Source organism: Strongylocentrotus purpuratus, unplaced genomic scaffold, assembly GCF_000002235.5.
Source record: "Strongylocentrotus purpuratus isolate Spur 01 unplaced genomic scaffold, Spur_5.0 spur5_contig_838, whole genome shotgun sequence".
In the NCBI taxonomy this organism is placed as follows: domain Eukaryota; kingdom Metazoa; phylum Echinodermata; class Echinoidea; order Camarodonta; family Strongylocentrotidae; genus Strongylocentrotus; species Strongylocentrotus purpuratus.
In genome coordinates, this window is record NW_022145544.1 from 1,211,463 (window position 1) to 1,238,508 (window position 27,046).

General features: G+C 37.0%; 1 protein-coding gene and 10 non-coding genes across 11 annotated transcripts in view; 1 reads left to right on the forward strand and 10 right to left on the reverse strand.

Moving 5' to 3' along the window:
- Nucleotides 1-5,441: 5,441 nt before the first annotated feature.
- TRNAG-GCC lies at nucleotides 5,442-5,512 on the reverse strand. Its single transcript has one exon. It is a non-coding gene; the product is annotated as a tRNA-Gly (tRNA).
- Nucleotides 5,513-5,760: 248 nt separating this feature from the next.
- TRNAG-GCC lies at nucleotides 5,761-5,831 on the reverse strand. The gene has a single exon. It is a non-coding gene; the product is annotated as a tRNA-Gly (tRNA).
- Nucleotides 5,832-6,374: 543 nt separating this feature from the next.
- On the reverse strand, nucleotides 6,375-6,445 carry TRNAG-GCC. Its single transcript has one exon. It is a non-coding gene; the product is annotated as a tRNA-Gly (tRNA).
- Nucleotides 6,446-7,021: 576 nt separating this feature from the next.
- Nucleotides 7,022-7,092, reverse strand: TRNAG-GCC. Its single transcript has one exon. It is a non-coding gene; the product is annotated as a tRNA-Gly (tRNA).
- Nucleotides 7,093-8,042: 950 nt separating this feature from the next.
- Nucleotides 8,043-8,113, reverse strand: TRNAG-GCC. Its single transcript has one exon. It is a non-coding gene; the product is annotated as a tRNA-Gly (tRNA).
- Nucleotides 8,114-8,872: 759 nt separating this feature from the next.
- On the reverse strand, nucleotides 8,873-8,943 carry TRNAG-GCC. Its single transcript has one exon. It is a non-coding gene; the product is annotated as a tRNA-Gly (tRNA).
- A 523-nt stretch (nucleotides 8,944-9,466) lies between these two features.
- On the reverse strand, nucleotides 9,467-9,537 carry TRNAG-GCC. The gene has a single exon. It is a non-coding gene; the product is annotated as a tRNA-Gly (tRNA).
- Nucleotides 9,538-10,098: 561 nt separating this feature from the next.
- On the reverse strand, nucleotides 10,099-10,169 carry TRNAG-GCC. The gene has a single exon. It is a non-coding gene; the product is annotated as a tRNA-Gly (tRNA).
- Nucleotides 10,170-10,696: 527 nt separating this feature from the next.
- On the reverse strand, nucleotides 10,697-10,767 carry TRNAG-GCC. The gene has a single exon. It is a non-coding gene; the product is annotated as a tRNA-Gly (tRNA).
- Nucleotides 10,768-12,736: 1,969 nt separating this feature from the next.
- Nucleotides 12,737-12,807, reverse strand: TRNAG-GCC. Its single transcript has one exon. It is a non-coding gene; the product is annotated as a tRNA-Gly (tRNA).
- Nucleotides 12,808-20,619: 7,812 nt separating this feature from the next.
- The window catches only part of LOC579925 (serine-aspartate repeat-containing protein F), a 45,858-nt gene continuing 39,431 nt past the window's right edge, over nucleotides 20,620-27,046 (forward strand). Inside the window, exon 1 of the mRNA XM_794967.4 lies at nucleotides 20,620-21,088. Coding sequence (XP_800060.4) covers nucleotides 21,013-21,088 — 76 coding nt within the window. The 5' untranslated portion in view covers nucleotides 20,620-21,012. The remainder of the gene's footprint in view (nucleotides 21,089-27,046) is intronic.

Consider the following 27,046-nt stretch of genomic DNA (forward strand, 5'->3'; position numbering starts at 1 on the left):
AGCGTCCGATGTCGATACATGAAAAGAGAGATGTGAGAGAAGACTGAGCGACAAGGAGAGAAGGGAGAGAAAGAGAGAGAGAGAGAGAGAGAGAGAGAAACAGAGAGACAGAACGAGGAGGAGAAAAAAAGAACGCAACCCTTGGGGGTGAGAGACAGAGACAGACAGACAGACAGACGGACAGACAGAACGAGGAAGAGAAAAAAAGAACGCAACCCTGGAGAGAGAGAGAGAGAGAGAGAGAGAGAGAGAGAGACATCGAACTGGAGATAGCAGCGACAGAGATGGGGGAAAGAGAGAGAAAGAGGGAGAGAGAGAGAGAGAGAGAGAGAGAGAGGGGGGGGGGAGGGGGACGAGAGAGAACTTTGAATGGAAAATAGAAAAGGAAAGAAAACAGAACAACCGGTAAATATAAAACAATGTGAAATGCCCATGTTTCCCAGTAAAAATCAAATACATTAGTCAATCTAGATTACGGGTAGATTCGAATTCTATTTTAGATGGTAAAACCATTATATCATCAACCGCAATAATGGTAATAACAATAATGCCAATGTGCGTATTTAGAAGCGAATAGACGCACACAATTTTAACGGGAGGGATTTAAGGCTGTCATCTCTAACCTGGATATCGACTATCTGAAAATGTTTAGCGAGCGAACGAGGCGAGGGAGAGAAGAAAAAAGGATCTGGTGGCGTATGGCGTCCCAGTGTAATGTTCCCCAATAAGGTATATTGATCGTAGATCAACTCGCCGCTCGATGCCATAATACTGGTGATTTCAAATGTCTCGGGGGCTGCAGCCCTCCTAACAATAGACGTACGCGAAGGGGCCTCGCGAGGCGGTCTCTTTTAATTCATATTTCCTATAATTTTTGCAAGAGACGTCAGCTCCCGTACAAAATCATGTCATTACGCCTATGTCGTCCCTTATTCCACCTCCAATGCATGTTCATGCAAACTGAATTCTGCATTTTCTGAACGAGCTAAGAAAATACTGTTTTATCATTATTATAATGGGATACGGTATCGGCAATCTGTACTTTTACGACATGAACACCTTTGTCAATAACTGTATATAAATCATAAAATAACGGTTATCTTATATTTATACAAATTCTATCCATTTATGATATTATGTTTTCATTTTTTATATTCGCTAAAAATAATAGCACTCATCAAAATACAAAAATTATGGAAACCGAGGAAGAGGACGTTTGAGGACTGAAGTTCATGACGGGCTTGGCACTATTATGGTTGACATCATAAAGTGAGCTCGATATCGGCTTGATTTCAGGCGCTCAATTGATCGCCAACGTCAGGCTCTGGCAGAGCATGGACATGGGCAGAGCACCTGTACAGAGATTTTGTCAGAGAGTCATGTCTCACAAAACAACATTGCATTAACCTCGCATTCTCCCATTCCTGATCTTACTGAAACCGTGGAATGTTTCTTTTCAGAAACCTGTTCCAAGAATAAAAAATTCATAATTTTCCCAGCGAAAAAATCTTTCACCAGGTGACTGTGATTATCAGTGACTTCTGTTAACAATATTCTAGTTTAGATAAAAGAAGATCTGGAACTGTCGTTAGTACAACTCTGTAGTTGCGCAATACAAAGACCCAAAAGATGTTTTTTCCCAAATAGAATATTTGAGACCATATGTATTCGACGTGTCTATTTCATTATGTGGAGTGTTATCAAGGAATGCCAGAACATTATGATAACAATACATCCACATCGCTCCATTTTCTCAACTAACTTGACATAGTACATCAGAAGTTGAAGGACATTTCATCGTCTCTCACGGCGAGCGTGCTTCATTAAAATACTACGAAAACAGAGAGCGGTAGGAAAAACACAACGGAGAGCGAGTGAAAGGCGTTTCTAGAACAAAAAGGTCGAGTGGCGTCCAATATTTTGCACGCGCAATATCTGTTTTGATTTTTAATTTCACTTACACGGATCTTTCAATTCGTGGATTCCTTCTCTCTTGTATTTATCTACCACATCTCTTTCTATACACAAAGGCGAGAAAGTTGTATGCAGTTATGTATCTGCGGATAGGCCTAGGCCTATATGTATATTATATCGTTCTTTTTTTATTCTCTAGTCTGTACCCTATCATCCCTGTGTGTGTGTCTCTCTCTCTCTCAATCTATTTAACCATCCATCTATCTGTCTATCTATCTATCTATTTATCTATCCATCCATCCATCCATCTATCTATCTATCTATCTCTTCATTGTTATCTTCATATTTATTGCAGTTCTACTAATCTATTTGGATGTTTCCAGCTTTTTAAAACAACTTGATAGTTAATGCGAGCTCTCTCTCTCTCTCTCTCTCTCTCTCTATCTCTCTCTATCTCTCTATACAATAATTCAAAATCATGAGTACACCCAACGTTTCCACGAAGGCTCTTAGCTCTGACACATTTATAAGATCTGTCCTTAGTCTGATCCTGTACCATTTCTCTAATTCTTTAATACAATATCATAATGAATCTGACGCCTTTTCGTTCTCCCCCTACAACACGATCCGGAACACGATTCCCAGACTGATTTTATCATTACAATTATGCACAAATATAAATCGATTTACTTGTAGTTGTTGCTTCAATCATATCTTAATACTCTGTTTTAATCCCTCTCGTCTCTTCAAAAGAACTATTTGAAGGATTTAACGCAGATGTCTGCTTCCAAAACTACAAGAGCTTAAATTTGTGTCAGAAATTGTATGTTTCCGAAACATGCACACGCATCCCACAAAACCTCATCTCGACCCAATCGACTTCAGTAGTGAGCCCTCATCGTCAGGATTAATGAACAGCTGAAAAGGCAAGATACCTTTTCCTTGCTTCTCCGGAATGTATGCAGCTCGAGAACCACTTTTTCCTCTTTTCTAGCTGGAGAAACTATATTGTAAAGATAAAATGATTAAAACTGAAACATAAATTCTTGTAAAAAGTTTTAGTGAAGGCGAATTACAAATGCATGTTTTCCACTTTAAGCAATTTTACCAGTAAAATACGAGTCGCATAATGGAATCATATCCCCTCCCTCTCTCTCTTTTGTACGACCTTTCTCACGCTCTCATGTAAGAGGCAAGTCAATGGGAACCAATTCTCGAAATCACACATGTCATGAAAGCAATTATATTTGTTTCATTCTGTACTCCACCTCTTCCCCCATTCTCCCATCCACCCATCCCATAATGTATCATTGAGTATGATAGAGCCGTTTATTGACCCATGTCTGGTCGGTTTGTCTGCTACCAAACAGCAGTCGTCTGCCTAATGTTATTGTTCTTGCCTTTCACCCCTTAATTGTTTATTTTGTCATAATTGTTCAGACTGTGTATATATGGAAAAGAAAAGCGTTTCCGTCGAATTTTTTTTTCTCTTCATTTTCAGTCGGCGCTTTTGTGACCAGCGTGTCGTTTACACTGAAATGGGGCCAACAGACAATAGGATGGAGTGTTAATTGTATTCCCTTAGCTTCCCATTTACACGATACGTTTAAAAATAGATGAATGTTTGTCTTCATCGAGAATGATGTAGTTTAATAAATGCATTTTCATCATAACCATTTTCCTCAATTGAAATAATGTGATTCATATTACCCGAGTATATCAGTATGCATGAAAACGTTCGTCCTCTCTCTCTCTCTCTCTCCCTCTCACACACACACACACACACACACACATTCTCTCTCTCTCTCTTTCTCACTCTCTCTTCCCTCCCTCCCCTTTCTCTCCCCATCCCTATCCCCTTTCTCTCTCACTCTCTCTCCTCCCTCCCCTCTTTCTCCCCATCCCTACCCCCTCTCTCTCAATCACTCTTTCTCTCCTTCTCTCTCTCTCTCTCTCTCTCTCCTCTTTCTCTCTTGTCCCTCTCTCTCCTCTTTCTCTTCTCTCTTCTTTCCTGTTGTCGGTCAGTAGAATCGTGGGGATGTTAGCCCTTAGAATGTAGCAGAGCAGTAGTATAGTCGCTCTATAGAGAGCGAATTTCTTTTTTATTTCTTTTCACATAATATAAACAATGAATGACAGTAATAAACGTTATTACATAATAGTTGAGTATTGTTTTTTAATCTTTGTAATGCAACATTATTTTGTTACAGAAATTGAAAAAACAAACCTACTTGAAAGCAATGCTTGTTAGGTGTAGGTTCGCACCATAATAATCAAACTTTATATACTTATAACTTAATTTGAACAAAATTACGGAATTAAAAAAAACATGACAGACAAATAAAAAAAAAATTAACGAGACAAAAGACAGGATGATGTAAAGAAAAGAAGAATGAGAGAGTGACAAATAGAAAAAAGGAGGGAAACAGCAGAAAGATAAGAAAAAGACAGAGAGAAGGGGAAAAGTGAGGGAGAGAGAGAGAGACAGAGACAGAGACAGAGAGACAGAGAGAGAGAGAGAGAGAGAGAGAGACAGAAAGAGAGACAGAGGCAGAGAGAGACAGAGAGACAGAGAAAGAGAGACAGAGACAGAGAGAGAGAAAGAGGAAGAGAGAAGAAATGGTGGCCATAGAGGAATCATTTTTGTTTAATTCATCCCCTCATCTTTTTTAAAAAGGAAAGAACTAATTTACCAATATAGGCTACACAACTTTGTAATATCACCATAAACATGATAAACTATACTTTGTGATTATAATGTCGGCTGCCATATGGGATTCTAGGAAATATATGGGCCAATCCAGGATCGATTCAGTTTAGGGATAGATTGAACAAAAATGTGAAAAACCTCATGATTGTCGCAAAGTACTTTTACTTCCCATATCCCTCATTCATCAAAGGTACAGTTGAGTTCTGGTCAAGCTAAAATATACCGTCTGAAAAATGGGGAAAGATTTTAATACATAAGAATTGATGTGTTTTGAGAGGTTCAAAATCATCAAGACAAGAATAAGAAATAAAGATGAAGAAGAAAGTCAAGAAACTGACTTAATCTTGTTGAATGTCACGTGTAGGCCTATACATCACACATAAAATATGGGCGTATGGGACTAATGAAACACGTGGCATGAACGTTTGATTTATTTCAGCTATTTTTGCCATATTTCAAATAATATGAGCGCACTTGAGGAGCAATTCCTTGTCAAGAGACATATTTATTTTTCATGAGTCTTCCAAACCTGGCATGAAACTGCGCTCACTGTTTAACCTTTATATTCTTTTCGAACCAATTTTATTCAAAGAAACGTTACCGATTTGTTTGTCTACAGTCATGAGGACTACGTCTCAGATAATAAACCAAAAATATCCCTTGGCTGGATTATAATATTGATGAAATTTAATACTCAATTACTTTCTATTTACCATAGCGCTACGACTTCAGAAATTTACCCACACGGTTGTGTCTGAGATGGACTACAATGCTGTAATGTCTTGTTTTTTGTTTGTATATTAAAGCAAAATTATCTTGCATCGGCCGGGAATCGAACCCGGGTCACCCGCGTGGCAGGCGAGAATTCTACCACTGAACCACCGATGCGCTCACGATCAAATTTTAAAGCATCATGTTCTTCTTTCCAGATAATAATGTTGTTCAATACGAAGTTCAAGAAGTAAAAAATGATTTGACTTCGTGTCTGTTGACAAATATAGGCCTAGACAAAAATGTTACAGGTGGCGCTCGAAGAGATCTTAATTATGTCGATAGTTTTATCCTTTATTTTTCAACTATATTTTGTTTTATAAGTATACCTTTCTGTGTTTGTACATTAAAACAAAAAAATAACCTGCATCGGCCGGGAATCGAACCCAGGTCACCCGCGTGGCAGGCGAGAATTCTACCACTGAATCACCGATGCGCTCACATTAAAAATAGAAGACGGTATGTTATTTTTTTCTTCAGAACTTACGCTGTCGCCCATACTGATTGATCAATTTATGTTATCTCTTTTGTGACAATATGCATGGTTTATTCTTGATAGATAAAGTTTTTATCTTTTCAGGAATTTATTGATCAATCTGAAGGTCATAAATTTTGATCAATAAAGTTTTGAGAAGACCGAACTTTATCTATTAAACAATGACCATCACCATCATCATCACCATCATTATCCCGCGGGTCCCCTCTATGGGGGGGGGGGGGGGCGGATCTCCTCGATACCGCTCTCTATCTCATCATGTCTGTAGCCAGCTCCAAATCAATTTCTCTACCGTCTTCCTTCATAAACTATCCACTTATACCTGGGCCTTCCTTTCAAAACATAGTGTCACATAAATATCATGAAAACAGGTAAAATAAAACCCATTCCAACTGTATGGGCAAAGGCGTTAAGAGTTTCATTATTTGGTTGTGTTTTTCAGGGCTTTAGTTTCTTTGTTTGCACATTTAAACAAAAAGTACTTGCATCGGCCGGGAATCGAACCCGGGTCACCCGCGTGGCAGGCGAGAATTCTACCACTGAACCACCGATGCGCTCACATTCAAATTTTAAAGCATCATGTTCTTCTTTCCAGATAATAATGTTGTTTAATAACCCTGGATGCCCTACCAAGTTTAAACGATTTCTTTTTAGCTGCATATGGTAGAAGCGGCGAGAACAGAACAGCCTGAGCAGGTGTTGACAAATGGGCAAAATGTTACAGGTGGCGCGCGAAGAGGTCTTAAGCCTCGGTCACAAATCCCATTACGAACAGCTACGAACGCCGTACGAACGATTTTCAGACAATGGAAATTCTGGAAGACAATGGAAAAACAGGGAGATTCGTACGAAATTATCGTTCTTACGAACCTTTGTGACCGTAGCATTAATTGTGTCAATATTTGTTTCCTTTATTGTTCAAATAGGCGTATTATGTATTATGTTTGTTTCTTTATTTATCATAATTACAAACCCTTACCCCAAGATAATTGCATACAGTCATGAGGTCTGCGTCTGAGATGGGTTACAGGATTACCAAGTTAAAAATATAAAAGTAAACATTTGTTTTAGCTTCGACTATATGCTTTGACTGTGTATATTTGTTTGTACATGTAAAAACAAAAGGAAATTGCATCGGCCGGGAATCGAACCCGGGTCACCCGCGTGGCAGGCGAGAATTCTACCACTGAACCACCGATGCGCTCACGTTCATAACAGAAGACTGTATCTTCCTCTTTTCAGATTATAATGTTGACCCTTGGATGTTGCCTAAGAAGTTCAAAAGATTTAACATCATGTTTTTTGGTTGTTCGTGGTGACGGGAAAAGAACAGAATATGTTGACAAATGGGCAAATATGTTATACAGTGTAGGTGCATGGTGCTTGAAAAGCTGTCTAATAATAAATTGTGCCCATATTTCTATCTTTAATTTTTTTAATATTAGTAATGGCTTCTTTATAAATAATATTTACGGAAAGTATCGTGCAAAATTACTTGAACTTGTAAGGTTATATTACGGCACCGCCCTGACAAACTTGCTAAACTTTTAGAACTTACAACTTATAAAAGAACTAAGCCCTTAACACAATTGTGCATACAAGAGATCAGCATCTCAGATGGGTTACAGGTTAATGTAAAATTGGTCTTCACATCGAGCATGCCTTGGCTGAATATGATATGTCTTCCAACTTACACTGTCGCCCATAATGATGAAATCAATTTAATTTACATCTTTTCATAATATAGTTGTGACAATATGGTTTATTCTTGATAGATAAAGTTTTATATCATCTCGGGGACTGTATTGATCAATCTGAAGGCCATAACGATTGATCAATAAAGTTCTGAGAAGATCAAACCTTATCTATCAAACCATCATCACCACCATCATCCCCTCTACGGGGGTCAGGTCTACTCGTTCCAGCTCTCCGTCTCGTCCCGTCTTCTTCATACGATTTTTCCACTTATATCTGGATCTTCCTTTCAAACCATATAATATCACATAAATTTCATGAAAACAGGTAAAAATAAATCATTCCAACTGTATGGGCAAAGGCGTATTTCCAGTAAAGAGTTTCATCATCATTATTCTGGATGTTTTTTTTCCAGAACTTTATTTTCTTTGTTTGTATATTAAAACAAAAAGTACTTGCATCGGCCGGGAATCGAACCCGGGTCACCCGCGTGGCAGGCGAGAATCCTACCACTGAACCACCGATGCGCTCACGTTCATTAGTGATGGGGTTAGATTTTTTTCCAGATCATAATGTTGTTTAATACCCCTGGATGCTGTACGAAGTTTAAACATTTTGACATCCTGTCTCTTGAATTGTACATGGTAGAAGCAGCGAGAACAGAACAGAGTTGACAAATGAGCAAAAATGTTATATATGACGCGCGAAGAGGTCTTGTGTAAATATGTTTATTCTTTATTTTTCAAATAGTCCTATATATATATATATATATATATATATAACGGTTTCTTTGTTTATCGTAATAACAAATATTATCGTGCATGGTTTCTTTATTAATTATAATTACAAATAGTTTCTTGCAAAACTACTTGATACTGTAGGGTTTTATAACTGCGCCGTCCTGACAAACTGGCTTTAAAAAACATTGTCGCCAACTTATAACAGACCCCTTACCCCAAAAAATAATTGTTTGCCTACATAAGGACTGCGTCTCAGATAATAAACCGAAAACCTGTCTTCATACTAGTAAGCCTTGGCTGCATATAAAATTGATAAGTCTACAATAAATTGAATACTCATTTTTTTACTTATTATTTTCCCTTTACTTTTTATTTGCCGTGAGCCCTACGGCTTCAGAAAAAAATTACTAACACGATTGTGTCTAAGATGGACTACAATGCTGTAAAACTTTCAATCTGTCTTCACATCGAGTAGGCCTTGATTATGTCTTCCATCGTGTTTTGTAAGTATATTTTCTTTGTGTTTACATTAAAACAAAAAGTACTTGCATCGGCCGGGAATCGAACCCGTGTCACCCGCGTGGCAGGCGAGAATTCTACCACTGAACCACCGATGCCCTCACGGAATAATTGGAAGACGATTATGTTCTTTTTTTTCAGATCATCATGTTGTTTATTACCCCTTGGATGCTGTACGAAGTTCAAAAGGTTTGACACATGTTTTTTTAGTTGTTTGTGGTGGAAGCGAGAGGAACAGAACTAGTGTTGACAAATGGGCAAAAATGTTATAAGCGGCGCTTGAAGAGCTCTTTAATAATTGTTTCCATAATTTATTTGTTAAATATATTTGTTATGGCTTCTTTATAAATTTTAACTACAAAAAATATCGTTGAAATTACTTAAACCTGTAAGGTTTTATAACGGCACTGGTTACCGCTCTCTATCTCGTCATTTCTGTAGCCAATTCCGAATCAATTTCTCTATCGTCTTTCTATCCTCTTATACCTGGGTCTTCCTTCCAACAGGTAAAATAAAAATGATTCCAACTGTATGGGCAAAGGCGTATTGCTAGTAAAGAGTTTCATTATTTGGATGCCAGAATTTTATTTTATTTTTTTGTATATTAAAACAAAATCAACTTGCATCGGCCGGGAATCGAACTCGGGTCATCCGCGTGGCAGGCGAGAATTCTACCACTGAACCACCGATGCGCTAAGTTCATAAAGCAGTATGTTCTTGTTTCCAGATCATAATGTTGTATACCCCTGGATGCTGTACGAAGTTCAAAAGATTTGACTTCGTGTCTTTTTAGCTGCACATGGTAGAAGCGGCGAGAACAGAACAGGTGTGAAATTAATGGGCAAAAATGTTATAGGTGGCGCGCGAAGAGGTCAATGTTTTTATCCTTTATCTTTCAAATAGGCCTATCTATTGTAATGGTTTCTTTATTTATCATATTTACGAATAGTATCGTGCATGGTTTCTTTATTAGTCATAATCACAAACAGTATCTCGTATAACTTGATAATGTAATGTTTTATAACTACGCCATCCTTGAAAAAATTGTTGCCGTCTGCGTCTGAGATGGATTACAGGTATAATAAAGTTAATGCAATAAAAGTAAAAATATGTTTTCACTTCGACAATGCTTTAACTGTGTATATAATGTTTACCGGTGGATATCCAGTAGGCTCCTCCAGTATATTGTTTCAATATCTTGACGTGTTTTGTCAATTAATTCTTTGGTTGTACATTGAAAAACAAAAAGTACTTAAATCGGCCGGGAATCGAACCCGGGTCACCCGCGTGGCAGGCGAGAATTCTACCACTGAACCACCGATGCGCTCATATTGGACATTGATGAGGTTAGATCCTTGTCTCCAGATCATTATGTACGAAGTTCAAGAAGTTATAAAGATTTGACTTCATATCTATTGCCAAATAGGTAAAAATGATACATCTTAATTATGTCGATATTTTATCTTTTATTTTTAAACTTTATTTTGTTCATGTTTTTTAAAATCTCAACTTCAAATACTGTAGTATCTTGCTTAGTTGCTTAATCCAAAACGGTTTTATATTGGCACCGTCTTGACAAACTTGCTTTATCAAAAATCGTTATGTCGTGAATTTAGAAAAGCCCTAACCGGCTTCCCAAAATGTTGCCTAAATGACGATTGCGTCCCCGATGGGTTACACATGCAGGATACTGCTATCAAGCGAAAGTTAAAAAAAAATCACGTTCACATCGAGCATGTATTCACTGCATATGATACGATATCCAACGTACATATAATTATAACCAGTAAAGAGTTTAATATTGTTTGGTCTATTAATTCTTTGTTTGTACACTGAAAAAAGAAAGGAAATTGCATCGGCCGGGAATCGAACCCGGGTCACCCGCGTGGCAGGCGAGAATTCTACCACTGAACCACCGATGCGCTCACATTCAACATGGAAGACGCTATGTTGTTTTTGCTTTCAGATCATTATCTTTTTTACAGATAAAGTTGAGTTCTAGTCATGCGATTACATTGTGAAAGAAACGGTGTGGAATCGATCAGAAAAAGCTGATAAACTTATGTAGCATAAAATTATAAATATTGGTGTGCTGGATTTGGAGTCATCAAAATGATAAAAATTTGACCCAGTCTTGGTAATGATCATGATCTTTATTAATCATAATTACAAATAGTATCTCGCAAAATTATTTAATACTGTAAGGTTTTATAACGGCGCCGTTCTAACAAAATTGCTTTAAAAAACATTATGGCCAACTTATAACGGACCTAACCCTTATCCCATTTTTTGTGTGCCTACATTAGGACTGCGTCTCAGATAATAAACGGAAAAACTGCCTGCACACTACTATGCTTTTGCTGCATGATAATATTGATAAGTCTACAATGGATTACTCATGTTTTAAATTATTATTTTGCACATCTCTTCCCTTTACTTTTAATTTGCCATGAGCCCTACGGCTCAAGAAAATTTAAGATGGACTACATACTAATGCTGTAAAACTGTAAAATATGTGTTCACATCGAGCAGGGCTTGATATTGCATAAGTATACTTTCTTTGTTTGTACATTGAAATAAAAAGACCTTGCATCGGCCGGGAATCGAACCCGGGTCACCCGCGTGGCAAGTCGATTTTTGCACTCTCGCAAACAATGCCCCCTGTTCATCCAAACGTGAAAATATACCACACAAAAATGATACCAAATGATTTTGGGTAAAACACTCTATCATAAGATGTATAATAGTTTACTGTTTATAGATGAGTTTTAAGATAATAAGCAATTTTCTAGGTGTACACTTTCTTTTGACTCACACGGTATAGGTGGCACGAAAAGAGCTCTTAATTGTGTCAATAATTATGTCTATCCTTTATTTTTCAAATAGGCCCATACTATAATAATTATGTATCATAATGGTTTCTTTATTAATCATATTTACATATAGTATCGCGCATGTTTCTTTATTAATCATAATTACAAATAGTATCGCGCATGTTTCTTTATTAATCATGATTACAAAATAGTATCTCGCAAAATTCCTATATACGGTGACGTCCTGACAAACTTGCTGCAAAACAAATTTGTCGCCAAGTTTTAAAAGAACTAACCCTTACCAGAAAATAATTGCATATAATGTGGTCTGCGTGTGAGATGGCCGGGTTACATGATAATCAAGTTGATGCTACAAAAGTAATTATTTGTCTTCACACCGACTATGCTTTGACTGTGAATATTATGTTTACCGGAGGATATCCACTAAATTGTTTCAATATCTTGATGCGTTTTGTCAATTAATTTCTTTGTTTGTACATTTAAAAACAAAAGGAAATTGCATCGGCCGGGAATCGAACCCGGGTCACCCGCGTGGCAGGCGAGAATTCTACCACCGATGCGCTCACGTTCATTGATGATGAGGTAATATCCTTTTTTTTACGGATGATAATGTTGTTTGATACCACTGGATCATGCACGAAGTTCATATTTTGATTGGACTTCGTGTCTATTGACAAATAGGCAAACATGATACAGGTTCATGTTTGTAAAAAATCTCAATGACAAATTCTGTAGTATCTTGCAAAGTTGCTTGATAATAACCATACACGGTTTTATATTAGCACCGTCTACACACACTTTCTTTATTAAACATCATAATGTCGTGAACTTAGAAAAGACTTTCCAAAATGTTGCCTACATGACGACTGTGCCTCCGAAGGGTTGCAAGATACTGCTCAAGTGAACATGAAAGTAAAACAAATTTAAGTATCTTCACATCGAGTGTGTCTTCACTGCATATTATACGATATCCAAGTTTATGTATATCATCCAGTAAAGATTTTCTTCACCTTCATGTGCTTTGCCAATTGTATGTACAATGAAAAACAAAAGAAATTGCATCGGCCGGGAATTGAACCCGGGTCCCCCGCGTGGCAGGCGAGAATTCTACCACTGAACCACCGATGCTTTCACGCTCCAATGATCGGATGTTAGCACTGTATTCCAACTTTGTTTCTAGATCATAATAACGTTTAATACCAATGGACTCGGTACGAAGTTCAAACGATTTGACATTCTGACTTTTATTAGTAAGCGCACGTGGCATCTATATCAGATTACAAGTGAGAAGAACAGAACAAATGTTGACAAATGGACCCAAAAATGATATAGAGGGCGCTCGACCACAATTTACACGAGTCTTGATTGCTTAAATTTTACTCAAACTATCTTACGCTCTATTATGTTTTTCTCTGTGTGACAATGATAGGCAGCGGCGTTACATTTTGGAAGTTTACGCATTTTAACTCCTCCTGCCTACGCCCCTATGATTGTGAGATGTTTAGATAATAATATAGTGTGTAGGTGTAGGAATATCTTAATTGTGACAATATTTGTATCCTTCATTTTTCAAACAGATTTTTGTTTTCGTGGTTTAATTCTTCATTGATCGTATTTATACTGTACAAAGTTACTTAATTCTGTAAGGTTTATCGTCCTGATAAACTTGCTAGAATACACAATGCCACGAACTAAGAAAAGACCTATCCTTACCAAAATGGGTGACAGACAAGAGCTTGCAGATCTGTGCGTGTCAAATGACAAGATGCTACTTATTTGGTGACACAAGGTGGCGCTATACTGAAACCGACAAAATAATGTAGTGAGACCTACTTTGACGGGCAAAATATTCATTGTTGCTTCATTTCCATTCAAACTAACAAACATATTATATGCAAGACTTGTCCTGCGTCAGTACACATCCCTCTTTATTGTAACCCAGTATAATTATATACCTCAAATCGTGTTATTTGTACCCAAAAATCAGTTTCGTTGATACGTAACTAGAGTGAACAGGCATGAATTGCATGATGCATTCAGATTCACAGTAATGTTTTTCATCAAAATAAATGAAACTCGTAATTACAGTATCAATTAATGAAACTCCTTTTTATAGTATTCATTTAGTGGTTATCAATTGTTTCTGATGTAATGTATCTGAATATATACAGTATTCTTTCTTTGTCGCTTCCTGTTGTTATCTCAGAATTTTCATGAACTCTTCAATCATATGGGTGAATACTATTAAATTTATGAAAAGATTATTCTCAAAGCATCCAATATTTTTAAGTGATTATTATTGATACAAAATGTTTCTTTTGTTCATTACGTTTGCCTTGGTATCGTGCGATTGAGGATTTCCAAAATCATCTTCGTTGATCTTTAGAAAGCTTTGCAAATCATTTCTATGAAAAGGCGTCTCTTTTCAATCTTCTTAGTAAGCCAAGTGTCCAATTCCACATGTATATGTTCTTATTTATTGCGTGTCTTCGCTTTCTTTCTATTTCTCTATCCCCTATAACCTTAATAAAACCTTTTCTTCCTCTTCTCATCTCTTCTTTGTATTCTCCCTTTCTCTTTCTCTCTTCTCATCTCTTCTTTGTATTCTCCCTTTCTCTTTCTCTCTTCTCATCTCTTCTTTGTATTCTCCCTTTCTCTTTCTCTCTTCACATCTCTTCTTTGTATTCTCCCTTTCTCCTTTCTCTCTTCTCATCTCTTCTTTGTATTCTCCCTTTCTCTTTCTCCCTTCTCATCTCTTTTTTGTATTCTCCCTTTCTCTTTCTCTCTTCTCATCTCTTCTTTGTATTCTCCCTTTCTCTTTCTCTCTTCTCATCTGTTCTTTGTATTCTCCCTTTCTCTTTCTCTCTTCTCATTTCTTCTTTGTATTCTCCCTTTCTCTTTCTCTCTTCTCATCTCTTCTTTGTATTCTCCCTTTCTCTTTCTCTCTTCTCATCTCGTCTTTGTATTCTCCCTTTCTCTTTCTCTCTTCACATCTCTTCTTTGTATTCTCCCTTTCTCTTTCTCTCTTCTCATCTCTTCTTTGTATTCTCCCTTTCTCTTTCTCTCTTCACATCTCTTCTTTGTATTCTCCCTTTCTCTTTCTCTCTTCTCATCTCTTCTTTGTATTCTCCCTTTCTCTTTCTCTCTTCACATCTCTTCTTTGTATTCTCCCTTTCTCTTTCTCTCTTCTCATCTCTTCTTTGTATTCTCCCTTTCTCTTTCTCTCTTCTCATCTCTTGTTTGTATTCTCCCTTTCTCTTTCTCTCTTCTCATCTCTTGTTTGTATTCTCCCTTTCTCTTTCTCTCTTCTCATCTCTTCTTTGTATTCTCCCTTTCTCTTTCTCTCTCCTCATCTCTTCTTTGTATTCTCCCTTTCTCTTTCTCTCTTCTCATCTCTTGTTTGTATTCTCCCTTTCTCCTTTCTCTCTTCTCATCTCTTCTTTGTATTCTCCCTTTCTCCTTTCTCTCTTCTCATCTCTTCTTTGTATTCTCCCTTTCTCTTTCTCCCTTCTCATCTCTTTTTTGTATTCTCCCTTTCTCTTTCTCTCTTCTCATCTCTTCTTTGTATTCTCCCTTTCTCTTTCTCTCAACTCATCTCTTCTTTGTATTCTCCCTTTCTCCTTTCTCTCTTCTCATCTCTTCTTTGTATTCTCCCTTTCTCTTTCTCCCTTCTCATCTCTTTTTTGTATTCTCCCTTTCTCTTTCTCTCTTCTCATCTCTTCTTTGTATTCTCCCTTTCTCTTTCTCTCTTCTCATCTCTTCTTTGTATTCTCCCTTTCTCTTTCTCTCTTCTCATCTCTTCTTTGTATTCTCCCTTTCTCTTTCTCTCTTCTCATCTCTTCTTTACATTCTCCCTTTCTCCTTTCCTCTTTCTTTCCCATCTCTCTGGTATTGGTGTCATTAATACACCTCTCTTTGCTAATCTTTCTCCTTCAATCTCACACGTAACCAACTCTCCCCCCTCTCTCTCTCTCTGTCTCTCTCTCTCCCTCTCCCCCCCCCCTCTCCCCCCCCTCTCTCTCTCTCTCTCTCTCTCTCTCTCTCTCTCTCTCTCTCTCAGCGCATACTTGATCTAAATTGGGGAATATGCAAAAGTTAAAACATGAAAATTACATAAAATGGCTCCATTCTATATCGTCTGACAGTATGAACACAAGTAATTTATAATGAAATTAAATATCTAAAATACGTGTGGGATGTTAATGCACTTTTTTGCTGATGAGAACAGTTTTTTATTGGGATGAAACTCGAGTCTTCGATTCAAGGCTAGTGGTGTCACTCTGAACTGAATTTCCAATTTCCTAATACTTTTTCTTCTTCATTTTAAAGTGTGGATAAATTCGCGCTGATCACTCCGAGTCGTGAATAAATAATTTCTGACACAAAAGCCCACTACAAATTAAACTGGACCATTAATCATTCATATTAAAGAGCGAGTGTATAAATAGTTTTCACATTAACCCGTCGAATAGTGACAGAAGATTTATTTCATTTCGATTTAAGTAAGGTGAGCGGAAATTGCTATGTTTTGTTTGCACTTTAGGTTATCAATATGTCGGTCGTTTGTCGTCAGAAAGCAATAGATGGCAATTTATTTAGTGAATGAATTTATTATTGAGATGAGAGGAAGATGAGTAATCATGGAAATTGGCATTCGGACAGAATTAAGTAATTAGCTTTGACCCATTACCTACATACTTTTGCATACATTTCCATCTAACATAATACGAGGAGGCGCGATAGCTCAGTCGGTAGAGCAGTGGTCTTGTAATCCTGTGACCCGGGTTCGAAACCAAGGCGATGTGCTAGTGCCCTTTGGTAAGGCATTAATCCTCATTACCAGGTCCCTCGAAGAGGACCTAAAGCCGTCGGTCGTCTGGTTGCTTACTTACAAACATTCATTCTTTCTTAGCAGTCAGGTAAAATAACCACCACCATTTCATTCCATTCCATTCCATCTTGTATTCTGCTGTATAAGGTTCAATAATAGTTCTTAGTCTGGTTGGTTCTTCTACCTGTGTGAAGCCATTAAGGAATTCAACGAACCTATGATGGAGCGTGGTGTGACTACATCCTTGAATATGGTTGTTAGCCCAGCCCCGTCTTGCTCTAAGGGCTCTATTGTTCGTACCAAAGCTGGAGAAAGATCTTCCAAAGTGCTCGATATTGGCTTATGTAAAATGATAATTATGTAAAGAGCCGTTTTCCGACCTGGATCTGTAAAGTGCTTAATTTACTCTGCTGGAAATGCGCCTTATTGCAAGACATATTATGATGCATAATGCCAGCAAATACCCAACAGTTTACCTTCTTCAACAACCATACGTCCTGTTAATCCAAACTAAGTTGATGATAAACCTAACACTATTCCTTTATACTAATCATATCCCAACGATATGATATCCTTGTAGAGGAACGGATCTAAAAGTTGAAAACGTACTAGTGGCTAGATGATCCATTAATATTAATGATAATAATATTCCCCTTTTATATATCGCTTAATACATCTACGATATCTCTAAGCGCTTTACTGTTTCTCTTGATGATATTAAAAAAAATGTATTATGTAAAGGTAAAGGTGTAATGGTATAGGTACAGGGTTGACGCCTTGATTGTAAACACAATTATTTCTTTTAACCGTTACTGCAAAGACATTACGGTCGGCATTTTCGCATGTTTTGTAAATGTATTAGTCTCCTTGCCATCAACAGAACCAATTTTGTTCTCCTCATCATGAAAATGCATAATCTTGATAAGAGTTGCATTGTTATAGCGCAGGGTACTGACCTATCTGTGAACAGTCACACGTTTATTGTAATCTCCGTGCATTCATGATTTTAAACAATGAAGTTTCCAAGTTAGCACTTTTCATCAATATTACTTCACAATTAATTGGACTCGTTTAATCATTAGCGGCTATGAAGGTTTTTTTTTTGAGGGGCGGGGGGGGGGGGGGGGGGGGGCTCGGGTTACATGTCGATAATAAATGCAAGAACTCAACGCCCCTACAACCCCTCCCCAACCACACACACACATAAACAAAAACTGCTCCTTCTGCTAAGTTCAATCCAACGAGCATCCACCTATTTCAGGTAAAAATATGCTTTTCAAAAAAAAAGTAATGCAAATGAAGATAATATCATTTGCTTAAATATAAGTGACCTTCCTGGCTGGAAACAACGACATTTCAAATCTGTAGTCAAGTTTTCAAATCACTCGACATAACGACACGTTATCATTATGAGAAAGGTGAACTTAATGGCCCGAATTCACAAAGCAAGGTTTGAGCTCAGACCAAGGTTTGAGCTCAAACCTCCTTTTGTTTCGCCAAACCTCCTTTTGTTCTTTACAAACCAGGTTTGTAAAAAACGCGTAAAACGCGTCATAATATGACGTACGAAAACCAAGGTTTGTCGACAAACCTCCTTTGTGAATTCGGGCCAATAAGTTTACTGAATATTTTTAAACTAATCTAGGCGCTCGGAGCCATCATTTACTTCACAATAGATCTACATAAAAAGCACCAAAGACTGAAATAGAATTTGCATAGGCAATGCATATTATGAAATGCAGCCTTGTGTACACTGTGGACCAGTTTTATTTTTTTAAAACTATGTACCAATTACCATGCAATCCCATGTACTTGGAAATAGAAATAAACGAAATGAAATGAAATGCCGAGATGAAAAGGCAAAAAACGATTATATTAACCATTGAAACTCGCAACAGTGAAGTTAAGGATATTGTATAAGTATTTTGTATAATATTTTGTTAAAGAGATTATTTAGAGCAAAATATTCTTGTTGTGAGAACTCTTACAACGCAATGACGACGCAGTGCATTTTGGAATGCAATGTGCAGGGACACAATGGATGCTTGCATAGATCTTGTACACTGTTATAATCATCAACTTTTGTTATGTTCATCGGTACATTAACCAGTTAACTACTGAATTCGTTCATTGTCATAAACTTAACACAGGGGCTACTCGGTTTCAGTAGGCAATGTGTTAATTAACATCTCTCTCTGTCTCTCTCTCTCTCTCTCTTTATTGCCGTAATGTTTCGCAAGAGCAGTCCCCATCCTATCATTGTAAGGCAGGCTACCACTATGAGTGCGATTTTATACACTTTCATCATCCTGATGCACCGACACTCTCCATTTAATGATTCATTCTTGAAGAGGGAATATGATACAATGGCAAAGAAATTGAATGCGAATACGAAGTTGGATGAATAATGGATAAAGCAAGCGTTGAAATCATCTCATTATCGTAATGGCACAGAACCCGGCTGACATGGTGACTATAATAGCTTGTCATACCATATGACGGTGAGAGTGCGCGAGTTTATGATATGTTATTCTGGCGCGAAGAGCCCATTGGCAAAGCGTTGCCTAGCAACTACTATCACTTTCACAGCCAGCAACGTATACGTAGATCTATTGTCTACTAAATAATTCGATGGGATGCACTTTCGCTTTTATTTATAACTTTGTTTAACTACAATATCAAAGAGATAGACTTGCATTAAGCACGTTTTATAATAATGAATAATTGTCTACAAATTGCAGTGCTTAAACCTTTAACAGGGCGATCGATTATTTTATTTTCCTTCTGTTAAAGGTAATACAAAGTTTTGGTATGGGGTCGTGAATTTGGTTCAAAAGAACTTATTGGAAGCATTTGCGATCCTACAATATTCACTGATCGTTGTCGCGGTCGAAATCGAATCTAAAGTTATGAAATCATAAATAATAATAATAAACACATTATGTTGCATAGCTCCCTCTTAAGGTCAAGATATCAATTAAGCTATAAAACAATGTGTCTTGACTAAAATCGACCGATTAGCTATTCCCGGTCGGAAATTATATACCACAACTACATATTTGAGATTTCCATGGTCGCAGCTACCATCGTACGGCCGTAGGAGCTATTTGAAATTTAATACAAATTTACCGGGAGCACCGGTAAATCTTTATATTCAATTTTTCTCGAAAGCAGAAGTGTTTTAGGAGCTAAAATTTCTAGTGCTTTTAATACATCCACAGGGGCATCCAAATATATGAAAACTGTACAGATTCACTATCCACCCATTTTTCAAAATTGCCCAAAACTTTGTAATACCTTTAACGAGTTTTATGTAGTATTTTCATTGAAAAAAGGACAAAAAGAAATCAAAGATTTCCTATTTTCATTGATAACCTAATATACCTGAGTCGATTTCCTCACAAACAGCACGTAGACTTACATAATATACAAATTTTATATTTCTATTAATTCTTAAGTTTCGGAGTCATATAATCTTAATGGGACCCACTATGCAGATTGCAGATTCATATGAAAAGTCCACCAGTTATGAATTTTCGCATCAGCTACAGTTATCAAAGATTTCGTACAATGACTTACATTATAAAACACCCCAGAAAATAGATTAGAATAAAAATTGATTTTAATATGTAAAACTGAGTCTATTGTATTTTTCATTATTTTGTTCAAATTGTCGATACCCCTTCCCTCCCCCTGGCATATGAGTCTGTCTATCTCAATTTCCGTTCTTTTTTCCTTTCTTTTCATATTTTTCTTCAATCGTTCCCTTTAATGAGCCTTTCTTTACTTCGTCACTAATAAAGCAACTAGTGACTTTTGTATCAGCTTGCTCTGCCTACCTCCCTATTATCATGATTCCAGAAAATTAGATGTGCCGAAATCCATTATTTATTTCAGTCGGAAGAAATATCCGCAAGATGTCCTTAAAATGATGAAATAACTAAAAGGAATAAAGAACAAGGGAAAAAAAGAACATACTAGTGATACATGAATCCGGTCAGAAGCATGAGTGTCAAAATGACGCACGCACTCGACTCAGCAATTAATGCGTTGTGGACAAACGACCTGCTCGTGGCGCGCAGATCGAGAACGACAGTCTGCAGAAGCGCGGGGAAAAAAACGCCAAAAATCTTACAGGTAGCTATAGTTGAGCAGACGACCGGGTAGAGAGCAGTGGACAGTGTGGATGTGACTCTCCTACTCTCGTAGCTTCCCTTTCGGTGTTTCTACTGGTCGGACAGTGGCGACTGAGCTATAAATTATATCAGCTTGGATTGCAGACTGATCCGAAATACAGTCAGAAAATCAACCGATAAAGCTGAAAAACCGGTTGGTGAATCTGTTGATCCCTCACATCGAATTACGGTGCTGACTTGTGTCATTTTCACTTGAAAAACGTCACAGATTTCACGTTTTCTGGCGAGGCTATATGTGTTTCTACCTGTGTTGACGAGTTGTTGAAAACTACTACATCCTAGAATTGCCTTTACTTGAATCCCAACATGACATCTAGATCTTTACCAATGATGTTGCTGATGTGGCTGATGTTCACTGTATACGCAAGTGATGTACAAGCGAGTAAGTAAACAATTAGTATCTTTTTTATTACTTTTTACGAATACCTGATATTTTTTCAGGAAGATGATCATTTAACATTTCATTGATTTGGCATTGATTAATGGATTACCTATATATATATATATATATATATATATATATATATATATATATATATTCAGTTTACAACTGAATTATTTACACCCCTTGCAATTTTTTGTTTGCTTTGTAACTCAAGAGTAAAAAGTGGACTCGTTGAATCTAGGGCCTTTACTGAGTCCTTGTAGATGTCACATTCTCCACAACAAAACTAAAACATTGATCGGGACAATTTTTCACATTCTCAAAAAATTACAAAAATTGGAAAGGATATGAATAATTTAGTTGTTAACTGTACGCAGAGTTAGACATGATAGAATATCGAGAGATACATAATGAGATTGGATGAAATATTCAATTCATTTTTATAGCTCATACAATGCTTGTATTGAAGTGATGCACAGAATGACAGTAAAGCAATATCGGTATTCCAATGGTCATGAAAGAAAAAATGAGCTTCAATGGAATTAATGATGGAAAACCAGCGTCGCATCCGGACTCTATAGAAATATAAATGCCATCTTTTTTCATGGTTTATATCATGATCAAGCAGGGATGCTATAGTGAATGGAAGCATTTAAAGCTTTCCATTACCCTTTTCCCCACATCAATCCTCCATAGAATTCTCTTCCAGTCTTCAATTATTCAAGACTTTTACGCAGAGGCAAGTTTTGACTACTACTAGGCGTTGGCGTTTTACATCCCACTTTCACTTTTTTCATTCACAAGTTCAGCAGAAGGTTCATTCATGGAAGCCAGTTCAAAGTCTGGCCTTTTTTCTCTCCCTTTCAGTCGTACTATATGCGAGCTGGCAGACAATAATCAGCGTGGCTGTGGGCCCACGCATTGAATTTGTATTGCGGGAAAGCAGTATTTAGTTTTCGAGCATATAACTGTGTTCAGTTCCGATTGAAAAAGGATAAAGAACAGAAAATTGAATTTGAAAAGACTCGGCTGTATTCATTGCTTTTGATCAGTATATGGAGTTACAATAAAAAGATGAGGTGACCTTGGTTGAAAGCAAGGCTTGTGGATTTAAGGTCCCTCATGAGTAGCTTATGAGTATGTCCTAAAAGAACAAACTCGTCAGATAAGAATAATACATACATTTAAATGCTGACATACTAAACTAACTAAAAAACTGAGAAGATATAAACATAAACAAGTACACTGTCGCTCATAAAGGTGGAATATTTTGTTTTTATTCCAATTCATGGAATTATTTTTAAAATGATTTAAAAATAATAGATCTAGATAATAGTGTACATTCTCAGATTTTATTGAATAATAATTTGCCAATGTGTGTTTTGCGTGACTGCTAAAGCATGTGTATGCTACTATGCTTATCAACTAGGGGACCTATGCCCTTAAGTCATAAATGACAGTAATGAGGATTAATGCCCCACAAAAGGGCACTAATATAGCACATCGACACGGTTTTGATCCTGGGGCCTCACATTTACGAGGCCATTGCTTTGTCACTGAACCATGACTGTACGCAGCGGGGGCTAGGGTAGGGGGCAGTTTCCATAAATAAAAAATAAAACAGAAAATGCAATAATTTTTCAATAATTTATTGCATTTAATCCCGGTGCCTAACATAAAAAAAAATCTGTGTGCCCATGCCTTGAGCCATAATGCATGGCCGTCCAGAGGATTTTTTTATGTTGGGGACCGGGGTAAAATGCAATAAATTATTGAAAATTTATTGCATTTTCTGTATTTTATTTTATTTATGGAAACTGCCCCCTACCCTAGCCCCCGTTGCCTACAGTCATGGTTCAGTGACAAAACAATGGCCTCGTAACTGTGAGGCCCCAGGATCAAAACCGTGTCGATGTGCTATAGTAGTGCCCTTTTGTGGGGCATTAATCCTCATTACTGTCATTTATGACTTGAGAGCGTAGGTCCCCTAGTTAATAAGCATAGTAGCATACACATGCTTTAGCAGTTCCGCAAAACACACATTGGCAAGTTATTATTCAATAAAATCTGAGAATGTATACTATTATCTATATCTATTATTTTTAAATAATTTTTAAAATAATTCCATAAATTTGGGTAAAACTAAAATATTCCACCTTTATGAGCGACAGTGTATAATAAAATCTACTGACTACTAAAGAAAAAGGGACAAGCCGTCGTCATCTATAGGCCTTTCTAGAAGCAGCCGGTTCAGTTATTATCTAATCTAAAAGTATATACCTAATATAAGGATAGATAATTATTGAAATGATCAATGTATATACTTCCTTCTTCAAACTACGAAAAAAAGATACACACTTATAATTAAATAATCAGAAGAATGTCATATCAGTATAGCGAATTACATTGCTCAGAACAACAGTACAAACTCTTCTTCTGAAGTGTTTGCATATATTTTCAAAAAATGAAATTAATTTTGAAACCACCTACTCGCCCCTCTAATCATAAAACTGTCTGCTGTCTTCAATGAAATAATCAAAGTAAATTCCTAACACATTTTGTTGTTTAATCGGTCCCCCCTCAAACAAAACAGAGGAAAGAAAAAGAAATGTCTTGAGATAAATTAAGATAAAACAATTAAATGTTTATGATGTCCTAAATCAATGATTATTTTTTACTTTAATGCGTTCACATCTTCAGGAGATGGCAAATCATTTTATTTATCATAAATTTCATACTTTCCTATTGTAACAGAAGGCTGCAGGGAACATCAAATCTCAAGTTAAACAGACACAAAGATTTTAAGATTTGTAATAATATACTTCTAACACGGAAACAAAATCCCACGAGCATTAAAAAAAAACCCTCTATCTAAATGTACAAAAGGAAATCTAATTGTCCCTGATTTTTTTCTTCTTCTGCTTTTATGAAGTTCCTGACTATTTTTGAGAAACGCAAGATGTCACTTTGCTAAATTAGGGCACGACAAGGCATACTGTTTTAGTATTTCATATATTGGAATAATTTTGTTGCGCTAGTAACTCATTAATTTCAATAACTTATGAGTATGGGGTTATATTATATATCTCTTTTGTTCCGTTAATCTGCGCACGTAATTTGCGAGACATCTGCGCATGTCAGCTTGTGGATTTGATATCCATATTTTGTAATGCGATTTGAGTCTTTGATAGCACGTAGTGGGTAGCGTTTGTAATTTGCGTACATTTCCTGTTTGATTGACGGTTCCCCCCTTCATCTTGGGACCACCGAGCTAGGCTTCAATCAACCTTAAGTTGATTTGAGCGATAGGGAAAATCACGTGAAAGGATCGATGGGCAAAGACGTGTAGATAATGTCAATCGGTCGTTAGGTGTACAGGCTACAGGCTACAAGTTTGATCTCCTAATTGTTGTCCGAGGAGAAGAATCCAATTACCATGGTATTCCGATCGGAGAGCTTCATGTTAATGGCGATGGTAGTGAGCTGGGAGACGGTAACACGCGATGCAAGCGAGAGCAGGTGAAAAGGCAGGAATACCCGCTATTCAAATCAATCCTGTTTCCGGTGTGTCCCACCTTTCACATGAGTTCGTGTCTGATGTATCTCTGCCCCGAAGAGGTTTGTGATTTTAGCGGTAGCACGTCTCTTTGGAAACAAAGAAACGTCCTAGTTTTACCACGAGTGCAGTGGCGTATCCAGGATTTCACAATTGGGGGGGGGGGGGGGGGGGGCATTCGATCACAGGTCTGACTGGTTAGATGGAATATAAATGATCAAGGCCAACTATTCGAGGCAGTTTTGAGATGTTTTTTGATTCTTGTAAGCTGTTTGGCTAATCACAAATCCAAATCAGAATCTTTTTTTTGTCATAGTGCTCAATTTTTATTCTTTTTTTTACCAAAGCTTTTTCTCAGTATTTAAAAGTATTTTCAGTACAGATTGTCAGATTTCATGATGATATGGATAATGTTTGGAAAATATATTCATAGAAGAGATGATACTTGGATGTGGAAAGGCTTTTCAGAGCAAGTTACCATGTCTATTTAGAATATGATGACTTATATCGATCGGTTTTTCAAACTGTTTGAAATCTCATCATTCCCATCCAAATACTCATTCTTTCTTCGAAAAATAATGATCAATACTGATAAAACTCATGAATAATTATGTGACGATGGATTGGATGAAGTCGATTCCCCCGAGACGCTCTAGGCCTGTTTCTCTTTCCTGGAAGAAAGAATCAAAACCCCTTTTCACGCAAAATGTCATTGCCATGGCAACACGTGACGAGAGGGAATAAACATATCACGTGACCAAGGGGACTAGCTATTGAGATATTGAGATGGTTAATGACACACGGCATCATCGCGTCCCCGGTGTGTTTTTCTTTTGTTACGCCACAAAAAAAAATAGTGTACGGTTGGGGAACGGTGAAACCTCTCCGATGTCCGCAGGTGTGATCGACGCAGTCTGCAGTATCAAGCATTTTACCTGAATTGTTGTTTAACCGAGTGTATCTGATGTTCAGATGTAAAATATAGACCGGAAACGGTTTGGTGCACTGTTGTGATTATTTTGTTCTTGATTCAAATAATAGAGAGAGCTGGGAGAGACAGGGGGGTTGAGAGAGAGAGAGAGAGAGAGAGAGAGAAAGAGGCGAGGATTAGAGAGGGAAATAGAAGGAGAGAGCGAGAGAGGGAGAGAGAGAGAGAGAGAGAGAAAGAGAGAGAGAGATAGAGAGAGGGGGGATAAAGACAGACATAGTGGCGAATACATGAGCTGACTGAATTTTTTTTAAATAATCCTTTACCTGACCATGAACAAATAATTACACAGTCTGATATGATCACTTTTATCCATTAGGTTTGATTGGAGTAGTAATCTGATGAATTATGACAATCATTTTCATGATGATTATATAATTAGCTAATTAGTCAGGCGGGATTGATTAGGCTGAACGAGACAGAGGAGAGAGCAGGCATGCTTTTGACATCATCATTGTATCGATTGTATAACCATAAATAATGTACCATTTGAAAACCAATTATATTATATGTATTTTTTCTCCCTTTATGGGTTGACCGAGATTTACTAAAGTTGCAAGACAGAGTCATTTGGTGGAATGTGGTCATTACTGTAGGTTAAATGGATAGTTGAGTTTTGTTGCAGAGGGCGCTACACACAAAAAAAGTGAGATAATGAAAAACTGAGAGTCAAATTTGAAAGAACATACGATTTAAATGACGAAATCATCTTCGTTTGATCAAAATCTGTTCAAAGACGGCAGAAATATCCATAATATAACGACTTCTAATATGTGTGGTGCCCCACAAAATAATATTTGATAATTTGAACCAGCCGTTGAAAAAACGAGATAGCGCCTTTTACGTTGTATTTCAGCCAATGCCGATGTTGGATTTTTGTTTTTGGTTATAAGACGCACAACCAGTCGGCCCGTGTATTGTTATCATTAATCAATTAATTAATTAATTAAAGATCACCGTATTTTTTTTAATGTGGAGCTGAATCGGTATGGTCGTATTGCCTAAATTTCACACATTTTCGGGTCTAGAATTACCTTTACAGCAATTTTAGGTTCTAAAAGAGTACTAGAAATGTCATAAATAAGAATAAGAGCAATAACCATTCACTTTGAAGGCATTTGCGGTCTAAGCAAGAACGCAACTATCTCTTTGACTACCGAGTTACATAATATGCTCTCCTTCTTTTTGTTTTACAGTTATGCAAAAACAATGAATCTGTCTTATATAACTTTACTTATCATAACAAATTTATGTTGTTACAAATTCCATTAAGATGTACATTTCAATGTTCTTTAAGAGTTATACAACGTTATTGTTTCATTTAATCCCGATTGTGTAGTCATTAGTAAAATATCAAGTCTGACTTGACTTATGCAATAGAGAGATTTTACCACTTCAACTTCGAGTGTCC